General features: G+C 50.6%; 1 protein-coding gene across 1 annotated transcript in view; it reads left to right on the top strand.

Annotated features, from left to right (window-relative positions):
• LOC102529815 (AGBL carboxypeptidase 4) overlaps nt 1–15626 on the top strand; it is a 121208-nt gene that overhangs the window by 74088 nt on the left and 31494 nt on the right. The window contains 1 exon segment of the mRNA XM_072974492.1: nt 1258–1420. Within this exon segment, the coding sequence (XP_072830593.1) occupies nt 1258–1420 (163 nt within the window).

A 15626-nucleotide genomic window follows, 5' to 3' on the forward strand; every position in this document is an offset into this window, starting at 1 on the left:
TTCTCCAGGGCTGGGCCACAGGCCACAGAGACCCCCAAGAGTGAGGTTTCCTACAAAAGGGGCACAGCCTGGGAGCTTTATTTCTGGCCTTGCCTGATGCTAGTCCAGCACTGCAGCCTCCATAAGAGCTCAGGGCTGGGGTCAAGGTCATCTGTCCTAGTCTAACCTGTCTCCCTTCGTCTCTGGTCCTCAGTACCCAACTCTAGAATGAAGGAGCTGGATTTCATTACATGGACTTCAATGGTCCTTTCGGATCTGACACTCTGATCTTCTGGTCCTTTCCTCTACCTCAAATTCACACACACACACACACACACACAAACACACACACACAGAGCTCTTTCTTTCAGTGTCTCTCTATATATCTGGCTTGTTTCGCTGTTTTCTTTCTCCCCCTTCCTCTCCCTCTTTTCCTTCTTGTCTTATGTCCTGCTGAACAGGACATGCCTTCTCTTATTGAAACCAGGCTCTTTGTTTACTTAGATCTCCGCGAGTTAGCACAGGAAGCCCTTTTAACCTCAAGTGAACTGCCCCCCAACAATCTGTGAAAGAGATGTAACTATTATCTCCACTTTACAGATGAGAAAACAGGCTAAGACAAATAAGGCAAGTTGGCTAACATCTCACGTATTTTTGAGATGCTGAGCTGCTGGCTCTTTCTGTAACTACTGCGATGGGTGTAGTTGAGTCCCCGGGGAAGAAGCAGCCAAGATGCTGAACATGAGTTCAGCCGTCCCTCAGGGAGGAGGGGCTTTGTGTGCTGGAATCTTGGGGTGTCTGGTGTCTCTTAGTCCTGGTCCAGATCTGTGCGTATCCCTTTCTGTGAGCCTCCATCTCCACGCTTTAGGGGGGCAGCATTATGATACCTACATCAAGGCGTTATTGTGAGGCCTAAATGAGATACTACACAGGAAACAATATTATAAACTCAAAAACGGTGCCCAAATTTCAGTCCTGATCGTCGTTATAACACAATTGCTGCTTATCTTCTGTCTGCTTTTCCTTATCTGTCCCCATTCAAACTGCCACAAACATTTGTCAAGTGGTAGTTACTGTGCCCTCAGAACTGTGCCGGACGCTTTCGTTTACTTGTTCGTTTGTTCAGTCAGTCCTTATAATCATCATGTGATGTGGGATTCATGTCCCACTTTTGAGATGAGGAAGCTGAGACCCAGAGGTGCTGTAAGACTTGCTCGAGGTCCCGTAGCCAGCAGGCGCCCAGCCCTGATTCTCTCCTCCCTTCTTTGTCTTTCACAGTCCAGCACGTCCTTTAACAGGGATGCTGTGAAGGCAGGAACTGGCCGTCGCTTCCTGGGTGGGCTGCTGGACCACACCTCCTACTGCTACACCCTGGAGGTTTCCTTCTACAGCTACATCATCGGTGGCACCACGGCTGCTGTGCCCTACACAGAGGAAGCCTGTATCCTTGGCAGGTCCCCCACCCCCACCACCCAGCCCGCGTCCAGCCAAGCGTACCCAGCTCCACGAGGATTTACTAGGCACATCAGGAATTTGATCTCCCGCACAGGTGAGGCTGAGCGTCTGGGGTGAGGATGGACATGGCTGGTTCTGCTGGTGTTGTCTTTGGATTGTCCTGTTTGCCCCCCACCCTCCTAGAGGACATCCCCCTCCCATATCTGCCTCTGCTATGTCTCAGGTCTCCCTCAGGCACCTGGACCCCTGGCCTACCTGTCCCTTGTGCTGCTCCCATCTCTCTCTCCCCTCCACCCCCTCATGAGGGAGTGAGCCTCCCGTCATGTGAGGTATGTAAGTACAGGGTCAGATGACCATCCCTGGGGCTGCTGAGAAAGACCGTGATGGTCTTGACTCCTCCTTCTCACCCTGGACACATTTCTGTGTTCTTGCTCCCTCATTTCCTCTTCCCTTGGCTCGCTGTTTTTCCTTTGCTTGTTTGCTCCCCTCTTGTCCCCCATCTTTCTGACTCTCCCTTCAGTCCTGTCTTGTGTTTTCCTCTCCTTACTTCATGGTATGTGTTCTTCCCCCTCCTGCTCTCTGTCTTCCCTCCTCTTCCCACCCTCCTTTCCTTTCTCTCTCCTCAGCCTCCCTCTCATCCTCTCTGCATCTTTCTCTCTGCCTTTGTGTTCCCTCTGCCAATTTACTTTTCCTCTTGGCTTCCTCAGAAAGTGTCCCTGAAAACCCCAAGCCTGTCATGATGAAATTAGAGGTCACTTCCTAGCTTGCTTGATTTTTTAGGGATTGTTTAGTAATTCTTGTTTCCTGAGTGTTGATTTTCACTTCAAGGCCACTACATGAGGGTTGTGACAGATTGTGATAGTTTCTGCTTTTCTTTACCCTTTTGTTTTTTGTGTTGACCTGCTTCTCCTTTCTGAACACTTGGTTTTCTCAGAGAAAGAATTATGGTTGATGGAGAAGAAAGGAAAAAGATGATATTAGCTCCTTCTCTATACAAACTCTCTCTCCTCGGATGTAGAGGGGTCTTGCAACCTTTTTCAACCCTTGGGGAGTGTTTAAAGAGTTCTTACCACACTCTGTGCGGGAAAACTTCTTTCGTGGTTGCGACATGACTTAGCACTAGTCCACAGAGTCAGTTGCACCCTAGTGGCCCTTGAGGGTCCAGTGACCTAGCTGGGAACATGGGGGCAGGGTGCTGGCTGTAGGTAGACCAGGTGTCAGACCACTGTTCCAGATCTAGTAGAACACCAGAGAGATCGTGATAAGAACTAAGAGAGTCCCATCCCTATAGTCACCAAGACGGGGACAGTCATCTTGAATTCTGCTTCAGTAACTCCCTGGCTCCCAAGGCCAAGGGCGTAGGCTCTGCCCTGAGGCAGAGGACCCTTGGTTTCCAGAGACCTGGCCACCTCTATGCGCCACACTGCCCCGCTGCGTGCGCACACGCACACGCGCGCACACACATGTGCTAGATGATGCGTTGTCTGTGACTTCTCCAGGATCCACTCACTCCTGTGATCCACACATAGATCACAGTCCACACTGCCCCTGCTTAGCTGTCCCCTGATACCATGGCAAAGGAGAGAGAGAGTTGCCTGGAAGAAGAGTTTGAGCGTGTGCGCCAAAGGGATTCCACACGTGACTTGTCACGTTGAGACGAGGGTCCCTCCAGAGGTGGCCTGCAGTAGTTTGTGGCTAATGATTCTGATGCAAATTTGAGTGGTCCTCCTGCCCTATCTCAGCACCTCCAACATGCTCTGTGTGGAAAGCAGATGTGTTTCTTGGTAAAATGCCCCTTCGTTGGCCCGGGCGCAGGTTTCCTCCCCGCAACACCCAATCCTCATTCATCAAAAGTAAAGACACCATTAGCACATGCCAAGAATCCTGCTAGGCACTGGGGTGAAACACTGAACAGGAAGGCACGGTCTCTGACGAACAGAGCTTTCAGTCTACTTGGGGAGACAGAAAAGGAAAGAGGCGGTTGTAATCTGCGTGGCAAGTTCTGTGGTGGAGGAATTCCAGAGAGCCATGGGAAACTTTCACTTAAAAAACATGTGGAATGTCTGCCACAAGCCAGGTGAAGGTCCAGGCACAGGGGGCGTAGCAGTGAACGTACTGAAGACAAAAATGTCTGCACGGGGGAATAGGCAGAGACTCACTCACAGCTTCAGGAAGTCAGGGAAGGCCTCCCAGTGGAAGTGACATCCAAGCTAAGTCTTTAAGATTGAGTAGAAATTAGATTGCTTGGGGTAGGTTGTCTGAGGGAGGGCACTGCAGACAGAGAAGGGAGGAAGCAGGTGGGCGGTAGGAGCTGTCAGGGGTCCGGTGTGGCTAGAGGACTTCAGGTGAAGGAGATGAGACCAAAATGGCAGCCTGTTAGGAACTGGAACTGGAAGGAACATGAAGGCCATGGAGAGCAGTAGAAAGGTTTTAAATCACGTTGGAAGCCCCTCTGGCTGCAGTGGGATGGAGAGATGGGAGGGGCCACGACTGCAGGCAGAGACGTGCTAGGAGGCTGTTATGACAATCCAAATGGAGGATGATTCAGGCCTAGACTGGGTGGTGCTGTGGAATATTTAGAATGTGGCACTGAGAAGACGTGGTACGTGGTCGGATGGGGGTGTCGGTGGGGACCAGGAGCGAGTGATTGGCAGGAGTTCAGGGCGGTCAGTAGCGAGGCTGTCTGCGAGCTGAGCAGACTGCCGTGCTGTTGCAGCCGCCCTGTCTTGTTCTGCCATCCAGGGAACAAGAAGAGAAACCTGGAGTTTCTCCAGGGAAGTTCGGCCGAATTCAAAACGCATGAGGGTGATTTAACCTGGTTCTTATTTGAAATTCATTTTTTAAAAAAATCTCATAACAGAGGGAGACTTCAGGCAGATAGACTGTGATCTTTATTGGCTGCTGGCTCCATGTCCCAATCAGAAAAAGAAATGACATGGCCTGATGGGAATGGCAATATGGTCTGGGAGGAAATGTCCTCTAGACTGGGAGTCAGGAGACTGGCATCTGACGACAGGGCCAGCATCGTCCCGGACAGCGCCCTTCAGCAAGTCCTCTCACCTCCCCCAGGTGAGCTTCGTCACCTTCACAGAGGCATCAAGAACCTTCCAGCTTTCCCAACCCCTGCTGTGGGAATTGAATAGAGGTACTCTTGAAAAAGGACGATGTTATGCAGAGAGGGCTGACTTTTGATTCAAACAAATCTGGGTTTGAATCCTGGCTCAGCCACTTACTGAGTGTGTCACCCTAGGCAAGATACATAATGTCACTGTGCTCGTGTCCTCATCTGTAACAGGAGGATCTACTAGCACCTAACCTTACTGAGGTTAAATGAAATCGTGTATATGAGTGTGCACCATAAAATTTAAATATTAAGTGACTACTGGTTAAAACAGCAAAAAGGTTTCTATGACTATGAGTGAGGACCTGTGTTTATGTTAAAGAAGGCAGCTAGGGCTGTTAGAGCAAGAGGCCAGTAGCTGCGTCGGGCGGGTTCATGGGGCACAGGGCCTTGTGGGGTCACCGCAATTGAGGACCTTGACCTCAGAACACCAGCTGGTTCACACGCTGAGTGAGTGTGTGCAGTTCCCACGTGAGGTTTTGTGTGTATGTGTTGGTCATCCAGAACAGCCCCTCCCCAGCATCAGGGTCCACAGAGGCCAGAGTAGTTACGTAGAGGATGCCGGGTGAGCGTACGAGCAGGGCAGGCCTGGGGGAGGCGGGGAGTCCTGAGGGACCTGTCACCCAGGCCCACGGTAGTGTCCACCTCCACACCCTCCAGAAGATATGCACCTGCCAGTTTAATTCTTCGCCCTGGAAAAGCACCAGCTGAACATTACCAGAGTCTTGCTCTCTGACCCTCCTCCTGCAGGACATCAGGGCCCAGTCACTGATGCTTGCCACTGACCTTGGGCTGGTTGTCTCACCACGCTGAGCCTGTTTCCCCATTTGTAGAATAAAAATAATAATGGGGGAGTGAAATGGTGCAGTATATCTCCAGTCCTCTGGCAGTGTCTGACACATGAAAGTTACTCAACGAATGTTCCTCCGTCCCCACTTTTCTGAGCCCCAGGCAGGCTGCGTGACTTTCCTTCTACTGGTTGATTCTTCAACCCAATGATCTGTCTTTGAAGCCAGAGACTGAGGGTCATCATCATTACTGGGAAGCCTCAAGCAGGCCTATCCCTGCTCTTAGGCTCAGTGTCTTCCTGCCTGTCAGAGCTGCGGAATGAAATTAGGCGTGGACTTGTCTCTGTTCTGGTCCCTTCCAGCTCTGATATTCTAAGATTATTCTAAAAGTTTATAATTCCATGCTTTGGTGAATTTATGATACCAAGAACCCACAGTTGTGTCATGTGTGAGTCCTAAGATTGAGTGATTCTGTGAGCAGAAGAGTTTCCATGTAATGGGAAAATCAGTACAAAAGTGTCCTAGACAGCTGAAAGCCACGCCAGTAGCTGCTTGTATTCTTTCAGACAGAGGGTTCTTAATTGAGAGGTTTATGGATGGGCTTCTAGAAGAGCCTATGAACTGTCTAAAATTTATGCAAAACTGTGAGTAAACGTGCAGAGTTCCTTAACTGGGAGGAAGACTAATAACCCTCAACAGTCTTGGAGGAAGCCATCCTCAGGGGCCGCTGCCCTGGCTGGTGGTCTCTGTTCCGGCCGTGGCAAGAGTGCAGTTCTGGGTCAGACTCGGGGGTCTGAGCTCTGCTTTGCGTCATCCTAACCCAGTTCTTTAACCACTCTGAACCTCAGTTTCTTCATCTGGAAAGTGAGGATAATGATTATCTCCTTTACAGGGTTGTTTTGAGAGTAACATGGAGAAAGTGCATAAGTCAGTGGGCACATACTCAGTGCCAGTAAATATTAGTTCCCTGGCCTTTCCTTCCTGTGGTTTGTTGTTTTTGTTGTTGTGAAATGATAAATTCCTGAGAATTTTGGATCATTCTTCTGCAAACCTTATTTACATTTTACTGGCCTGCCAAGAGATAAATATGCTCTATTCAAACAATTTTAAAAAAGAGAGAGAGAGAGAGGCTAAACTGGAACCATAAAATAACCTAGAGTTTCTCTGGCCTTTGTTTATGGTCTGGTTACAAGCCAAAAGGAAATAGCTCTTTGACATAATGGATGAGAAAAACTTTGGGAATAGAGACCTTGGGTGCTAAGCAGATGGATTTCTACACAGGCTTATAGCTGAAATCAGAAGACACTGGCTCAAGAAGAAGGGAATGTTGGTGTGGCCAAGAGAAAATGCAGAGATTCAGAATTCAGTTGTCTTGGTCTCAGTTCAGAGCTTACTATACGCCTCGCACTAGGTCCTCTGAAACATACAGCAGACATCAAAGATACTGTTTGTTTATTCATCCTTGTCATTAGACACTAGAGATAGGCAGATGAATAAGGCATGGCTTCTGCCTTGGAGAAGGAGACAGTTTTGAGAGGAAGGAGAGAGGTGAATAGAACAGCAGCACAGAGGGATAGATGCTCTGGCAAAGGGTTGCACGGCTGCCTGGGGAAGCACATGGGTGCCATCTAACCCTGCAGGAATGGTGGGGAGGGAGAAGGAAGAAAGACTTCCTGGAGGAAAAGAAACTAGCCTCAGACGTCCGGGATGGATGGGATGCGGGTGGGAGAAGAAGGGTGGAACTGCCTTCCTGGCAGCGGGAGACATACAGGAGAGACCCAGATGCCGGAGAGAGGGTGCGTGTCCAAAGTATTGGAAGGAGGTTGGGGTTGGGCAGAAGCAGCAGGTGATAGATAAGTATTGGCAGAGCCAATCCATGAATAGAAGGAGAAGGGTTTGTGAACTATGTAACAGGTACCTTGAACAAGCTGTACTCACAGGGCACAATTACAAACTTTGTTTGCCCCCCATTGACCCTACAGATAGATGCATACAGATTCTGCATCCAGATCTAGAGGTGTAACAGCTCCGGCAGACCCCAGGACTTTGCAGTCACTCTCAGAAATTCAACGTGTTCTAATTAATTCTGGTCACAAGACAGTCTCAGTTCGGCAATGATTTGTGTCTGGTCCAATCAAAGCCATCAAATCTCTTCCAAGTGAAACCTCCCCATCCTCTAGCCCAGGCCTGTCTCAAACAGGCTGCTCAAGGTGACTTCTGTTTCCCTGACTTGTCTTCCAGCCCTTTCTCCCATCTGACTAACCCCACGTTTACCCCTCCAAGGAGGAGCAGGATGAGGGAGAGAAGGAAAGCGTAGGAAAGGCCTCGGGTCACTGGTGCTCCCTGAGAGGGCCAGGGCAATTCCGTGTGAGCGTCCTGCCCCGGGGCTGGGGAGCTGCGGATGTGGGCAAGGGCGTCTGCTCAGGCTGGCTGTTTACGGGTTCTCCCTCAGGCCCTGGCGATCTGGTGGTTCCCCTCCGCTGGGGCGCTGCTCCCCTGCAGTGGCCCTCTTGTCTGAACGAGAGCCAAAGTTTGCAAAACTGTTTTTCTTGTTTCCTTTTACAAGCCCTGCCTGGTAGTTTTATACCTCACTTTGAAATGAGGTACCTACAGACCTGGGATCTCAGCTAAAACCAAGACTGACACAGTTCCATTTTAATAACATGCTGTAACATCTGACAGGTAGGACTGAGTATCTGGGGTGATAGCTTGGCTGTGGGGGGAAAGGAAGAGGTCCAGGAAGGTGCCCAGTTTCTTGACTTGAACAACATGGTGGATGGTGGGGCCAATCACTTAAATACAGACTATGGGAGAAAGGGGTTGGAGAGCTCTGTCTGTGATGTGTTAAGTGTGGGGGCTCACGTGACACACAAATGGAGAAGTTTGGTAGGCAGATGGCTCTACGGGCCTGCAGTCCTGGGGAGAGGCCCGGGCTTCGGACAGCTCACAGCAGGTGTTTCTACACGCTCCTGTAGAGTCAGAGTGAAGGAAGCAGTTCTCTTGGTGTCACAGTCAAGGTGGGCTTTCCCTTGAGCTGGTGAAAAGAATGCTGGGCTGGGAGTCGGGATCCCAGCTCCAGGACGGCCTTCTGCCGTGTGGCCTCTCAGGCTAAAGCCTGGTACTAGGGAGACCCTCGGTGACTGTAAATGACCAAATGACATGGAAGCTGGCCTCACCAGCATCTGCTGGCTGGCTCACTACTAGGACAACGGGTGATGTGGTGGACTATCAGACTGTGTGTGTGTGCCGGGACAGTGAAGAGGGGCTGAGGAGGGTACCGCCTGGATTTTCTTTCTTGGGGAGGAGGCGTCACTTTTTAGGCAGAAGATCTGGAAGCAGTCAGGTCTGGCCTGTTGGACGGCATGTAAAGCTACCTTGGTACTTTCCAGTTCCTGTTTGTGATACCCAAGGCCAAGCCTCTGTTAAGATTCATAAACAAAAGATGCTTCAGCCAGCGGGCTCTGGGAACAGAAGACCAAACTGGATTGAGGCCAGCTGGATTTTGTTTCTCCTCCTTGCAGACATGGACTAGAATTTGGTCTCTAAATGTGAATGCTTAGCGAATGCCCGGCTGAAGGGATGAATGACTCATAGCAGTAGTAGTGATGGTAAAAATAATCATGCTGAGAAGCGCTTCGTGAGGCGGGTTAGGGTCCCTACATGAGAGGATCGGCTTTGCCTCCAACTTGCCATGTAGGTTTGGGAGTTCACTTCCCCATTCTGGGTCCAGATTTTTCCTATCTTTAGATTAGAAGATGAAATGATATGATCTTCAAGTTCATTTCCAAATCATTAGAGAGACAGACAGACAGACAGACAAATAGATAGATACAGAAAGAATCATTTGATTTTTGGCCTTTGAGACAAGAACCTCCACTTTACATGTGGGGAGAGTAAAGCCCAGAAAAGTCAGGTAGCGTGCCCAGGGCTGCCGTTTCAATTCAGCCTGTCTTACCTTCCTCCCTGCTCTGCAGTTGGCCCAAGTTCCTTCCATTTACTGTAGGACAACCACCCCCAGAGGTTGGGACCCGTCGGCCAGCTCTTGCCTGTGCTATAGCCCCACTTTCTGTCACCCCTGCACCCAGCCTTGACCCATCTGTAATCTCCAGCCACCCAGACCCTGTCTCTGTGGTGCAGGCTGAGCTGCCTCGTTCTGTGTGAACCCTGCTGCCTCCCACCTCCAGACGGAAGTGTGCCTTCTGATCAGGCCTGGAAAACCAAAATGTCATTACCTTCCCCCAGCCTCCCTCATCCCCCTAAATGAGGTTTCTAAGGCTTTTATCTGCTGTTGTCAAGTTTATAGCCATAATTCGAAATGCTGTTAATATTACTGACAGCAGAGAGCTACAAATTACAAAGTTGTAAAGTTGCTTTATGGTGATAACTGTCAGCCTTCACTAGCAGTGCTGCAAGGCTCCATGGAAACCAAGTTGATGACAAAAAAAAAAGAGTTGATATTGTTTCAGGATTATGGCTGTTAGCTGACGGTCAGAGAAATCCTGGCTGGTTCTTAAGTAACTTGAACCCATTGCTTTACATTCATGGTCACTTGCACACTTACACACACACTTAGTTTTGTTCCCATCCTTTTGTTGTACGGATGTGGGGAGAGGCCCCAAAGTAGAAGGATTTTACCCAAAGTCTGTTCCAAGCAGGTACAGATTTGGGCCTTTGACCAGCCTAAAGGACATTGAGAGAGACTGTCTGCCACACTGGAGGTGCTGAATAGGGTAGATGTTTACTAGGTAATTGTTGAATGGGTAAATGGCTGGAACATTTGGACGGCTTAGGCAGTATTAGGAACAAAGGTATTGAATGATTACTGTCTTTACAGTTAAACAAATAAAACAAAAGCAGCTTTGGAAATAGTGATCTGGGGGAATCGGGTTGCCTGTGTGGTAAAGTGATTTAGGCATCTTAATTGACACTGTGAAGCGCCATGAGTCCACAAGGCAGATGTATCAACCCCACATCCGCCACACACTGTCCTCTGGCCAAAACTGATGCTGACTGGCTGCATTAACAGCGGTTGATGTTGGGAGCAAGGAAGTGCTGGCCTTTCTCTGCCCTGATGTGTCATCAATCCTTGGACTCCTCTGTTCATTTCTGGCCTCCCCTTTCATTCAGGACATTGAGAAAATGGTGCATGGCCTCTGAAGCGCTAGAATGTGAAGGGAAAACAAAACTAGGTTTACCACCTGTGCAGGTTTGCCTGAACTGAGGGATCTCTGGGACAGGGGACTTGCAGTGCTAAAACCAGGACCGTCTTGGGCAGACCAGGAAGGCTGGTCACCCTACCCAACACTGCGGCCTGTGAGGAACCGGTCAAGGAACTGGGGATGTTCTCTTTGGTAAGAAGACATTTGGAGGCTTTGCTTTGGTCAGTCGCTAAAGAGCATCCTGGAGGGAGAGCAGAGGGAGTAGATCTGCTCTCTGTGGCCCTAGAGGTCAGAACAAGCGCCCAAGGGAGGCCTCTCTGGTTGGAACGTGCATGTGGGAGTTAACAACAGGCCCACACTTACTGAGCATTATTATGCACCAAGACCTGGCCTGGGTTCTGGGGCTGGAGAGATGAGTGGCCGTGGCCTCTGCCGGGAGAAGTTCCCAGTGCGGTGAGGGGTCAGGCAGGAGGGTGACTGCAGGACAGTGCTGTGACACAGGCGGGCACGGCAGGTGGTGGAAGGAGCACCGACCTGGAAGGGCCGTGCAGAGAGGGCAGCGTGTGCAGAGTCCGGAGCTCTGAGAGAGTGGCTGCCCTCCTTTGGACAAGTCTGGGCCTTGGGGGGCAAGTTGGGGAGTGAGAGGCAGTGAGGCTGGAGAGGGCCGTGGGAGCCAGTCGTCGAAGGACCGGTTATCTGCACCGTAGCAGCGGGGGCCGGGGGATGGTCAGCTGGAGATGGGGGAGCGCAGCGGACAAACGCGCACCACCTCACCGAGTGACGCTCCCCCACCTGCCTTCTTCCCACTCTTTTCATCTTTAAAAGGATGTGCTCCATGGAGACTGGCTCTGAGAGTAAGTTGAAGGATGCCCCTTTTCCTGATTGCCCAAGAGAACCAAGCCTTCCAGTTTCTCAGATCATCCCGTCTGACCAGAGGTTTGAGGATCTCTCTTACTGACATCAGTGTGTGATGGACAGTGTTCTGATGTGAGACTCATGACCCACAGCTTTGCTCATCCCGCTTTGCCACTGACTTGCTGTGTGATCCTGAGCAAATCGCTAGCCTTCCCTGGGTCCCACTTTCCCATCTGTGAAATGAAATGTTTGGACAAGGGGCCTCCATCCTCCAGGCCTCATTTAAGGGTCTATTGAGCTTGAGTCTGACTCACATTTATGGAACATCTATGTACTGGACACAAAATCCCTAGGATTTTGTCAACCCCCCGAGGGTACAGGCCATTTGCTACAGGTCCATGAACCCTCCCTTTCTTCCAGAAAGACCTGGAACCAGCACCTCAAGTCTCACTTCGCAAGCAGCAGGCTGCCTGCCCGGGTGGGACATGTCGCCTGTCTGGGTTTCTTATCCGTCAATATTTTCCTCAAGATGATAAATGTCCTGCCAATAAGAGGAGGCAGCTGCCAACCCTGTCTGAGACAATGGCCTTTAGCTGAGGCTGTGGCCGTGCCTGGCGTGTTGATGTGTCTCAAGAGGCAGGAGGTGGGAGCTGTGGCCGAGAGGACGAACGGTGGAACTCAGAGGAGGAGGAGGTCAGGACCACTGCTCTCAGAATTGATGCAGATTTTGCCGTGAGTCAGTGGAGACGAGCAAGGAGACCGAAGATGCTTGGATTTCAGTTCAAAGCAAAATACACTGATGGTATTTCCAGAATCTCCTACAGAATGCTAAGCTGTGAGTGGACCATCAGGCAGTGAATAGCCCTTATCATTGTATCAAGTGCATTCAGAGCCATCATCTTGTTTGATCCCTACAACAATCTAGAGAGATGAGCATTATTATCTATCTTTTATAAACAAGGGGGTGCGTATCATCCCTGAGTGCCTATCCTAAGCCATGACCTGTCCCCAGCACCAAAAGTATGGGAGCAGAGTCGGACAGAGGAAGCCTGCTCCGGTGGCACGGTCTGTGGGTGGTGGAGCAGTACCCTCCCACATGCCTGCATTTTCTTCTGATGTCAAATCCAAATCTGGTTGCCCCACTAGCAGACACTGTGTTTGGAGAAACCAGTCATGTGGTTGAGGAGCTAATGGTAGCTGAGATGTACCTAACAGATGCTATCATCCCCTCATGAGAAGAGGATGAGAAGAGCCTGGGCTTTGGAGCCGGGCTGGCCCGGGTACAGACCTTGGCTCTGCTATTTACTAGTGATGTGACCTTGGGCAAGAGACCTAATCTCGGAGCCTCACTTTGCGCACCTGTAGCAATGGTGATTGTGCTACTTACCTCATAGGGCTGTTTCAAGTAGATGGAAACATAAAAAAAGTTTTCTTCGGGTGCCTAATAGAGTACCTGGAACATGGCAGGCACTCATGTTATTGTTATTGTTACTGTTTCTAGTCAAGTACTGAATTGGGTGAACTTTGGGGCCAGCTCAGAAGAGATGACATCAGTGCAGTCTGGAGGTTTCGTGGAGACTTTCATGAAGGGTGCTTAAGATTCTTAAGGAGTTCCTAAGATTCTTTTTTATTTTTTAACATTTTATTTTTCAACCTTTTTTTTTAACATTTGACAATGTTGTGTCAATTTCCAGTGTAGAGCACAATTTTTCAGTTATACATGAACATACATATATTCATCGTTGCATTCTTCTTCGCTGTGAGCCACCACAAGATCGTGTATGTATTTCCCTGTGCTCTACAGTATGATCTTGTTTGTCTGTTCTACATATGCCTGTCAGTTATCTACAAATTTCAAACAAGGAGTTCCTAAGATTCTTAAATAGCAATCCTCTTAAAAATGTGTTTGGAGTGCTCCGATGTCCCAGTAGAGTCAGACTCCATTATCTGTACTCATGTGCAGGGTTCAAAACTTTTCACCAGGACAAAGCCACTAATGCTCAGTCTGTGGTCAGCATGTGTGGCTGAGGCTAAGACAGCCTGTGGACAAGGCTGGGTATTTGGTACTCGGAGACAACCTGTGTACGTCCTCCTTAATCCTGGTGTTGAGGAAACATGTCACAGTAAGGCTTAACATACTTGGACCCTCATCATGGAAGGTGTTTTTGTTTTGTTTTGTTTTTAAGGAATCACGGACAACTGATGCTCTGTCCTGGTGCCTCTGTTTCCCACTCTCCGTGTTGTTGCCCACCCTGTGAATGGTTGTGCAGATCAAATAGCAGAGCATGTAAAAAATGCTTTTGAAATGTAGTCTGCCCTGTACTCAAGGAAGGGATGATTTTGGGTGTATAGCAGAGCACGGGGGTGGGGCGGGGAGGTGGGGTTGATGAGAAGCTGGAGGCCTGATGCTCCTCAGGACGGAAATCTGGAATAGGTAGAGCAGGGGCAGGGCCAGAGGAGGCTGGGTGGGTGCAGAGGCAGCCAAAGGGGACCCAGACCAGCTCATGGCCCATCCTGCATCTGCAGGGATGTGTATGTACAGAGACCTGGCTCAACCCCAGAGGTGCAGATAACCCCTGACCTGAGCAAGAGCCTGGCCTCCCCTCCCCTCCCCTCCCCCTTTCAGTCTCTTGCCGCCTGCCTTGCGGGGACCACCAGCTCCTACTCCGTGGCTGTTGTCTGAGGTTGAAGTGCCCTCTCCTGGCCCCCAGGGTGCATGGCTGCCTTTAAGCATCTATCTTCATCTCCACAGAGGGTTAGGAGGCGGCCAAGTCCTTTGTCTGGGCTGGGGTCTGAGCTCTGGGGGGCCTGAGCCACCTTGCAGGGGGGTGGGTGATGGAGGGAGGGCCACATCCAATCACCTTTCCCAGATTTCTTTCCCACAAGGTCATCCCTCCTCCCGCCTATTTCTTCCCTCTTCCGTCTCTCCCATCCTCCTTTCCCCACTTCTCTGTGTGTGCTGGTCTGCCTGACTCCCTCTCTCATGCGCACACCTACACTCACACACGCTCACCCGTGTGTCTACTGTGCCCTCCCTCACCTCCTCCTGCGTTCTCTCCCCCACCCTCCCATCTCCTGCCCTCTCCTCCACTTTTCCTTTCTATCTCCTTCCTCCTTAGTTCCCTTCCTCTCTTAAGATAAACAGAGGAAATGCTTTGCCCCTAAATCTGCACTGGGTTCCGGTGTTCTCCATTTACACTATCTTGAGCGGGAACTCAGAGCTCGGACTCCTTAACTGATGGTGGGATTAAAGGAGGCAGCGGGAGGCAGCGGCCCTGCAGGTGGTGGGCACCCACGGGAGGCCTCAGCGCTCCCTTCCCTTCCTGTCTCCTTGCAGCCCCGCTTCGCTGGTCCCCTCCTTCCTCTCCTTTCTTCTTTAGTCCTCCCCTCTCCCTCCCTCCCTCTTCTTTCCTCTCCTCATAACTCAGTTCAAATTCAGATCCAAATACCGTTTACTAAGCTCTTCAGAAAAGTGGGGACTTGACCTTCACCTTGAAAGAACTGTCTTTCAGGGATCACAGTCTCTCTTTTCTGCCTCCCCGAGTGGGCAGAGTGGATTTTTGACAGAGTGTGAGATCCAGACCTGTGAGCTGAGCCAAGGGACAACCAGAAGGTGGCAGGGTGGTAGGGGAGTCTCTCCTCCCAGTGTGTCCCGGGGGGGAGTTGTGAGGGAGGAAGGGCATCTCCTGAGGCCCCTCATGACGTTCTGGTGCATGTGTCCGTGGGCCAGTTATTTTAATTTCCAGTTCGTGCTGATTACAACAAAAGCACAGGCCACTGTGAAACAGCACAAAGCCTTTTCCAGCCTTGAGCTCTTAAGAAAACCTCCTACCCAGGGACCGGGTTGGGAGGAGTGACCTCTGGCCACTTAAGACCTCCTTCAGCATATGCCAGCACCGGTGTCATGAGGGTGCCTCCCATGAGAAGCTATCTGCGTTGTGGGCAGTTGGGAAGCTCTTGAGAGAAGGGAAATATTTACTGAGTGCCTGCCGTGTGCCAGGCACTGTGCTAAGTGCCTTGTTAGCTTAGTTAATTCCCACAGCAGCCTTATGAGAAAGAGTCACTGTTTCTGACTTGCACGGAGAAGATGTTGGCCCAAGGTGTGAACTTACCTGAGGTCACACAGCCTGTATGGGGCAGAGGCGGGCTCTGAACCCAGAGCCGTGTAGTCCCTCAGCCCTGGCTCTGCTCCTGTGCTCGCATCCAGACGACTGTGGGTTTCCCTGCCTTGTCCCACCCTGCCCCAGCCCTCCAGCCCCCATTGCTCTT

This window comes from Vicugna pacos, chromosome 13 (assembly GCF_048564905.1).
Source record: "Vicugna pacos chromosome 13, VicPac4, whole genome shotgun sequence".
Lineage (NCBI taxonomy): Eukaryota > Metazoa > Chordata > Mammalia > Artiodactyla > Camelidae > Vicugna > Vicugna pacos.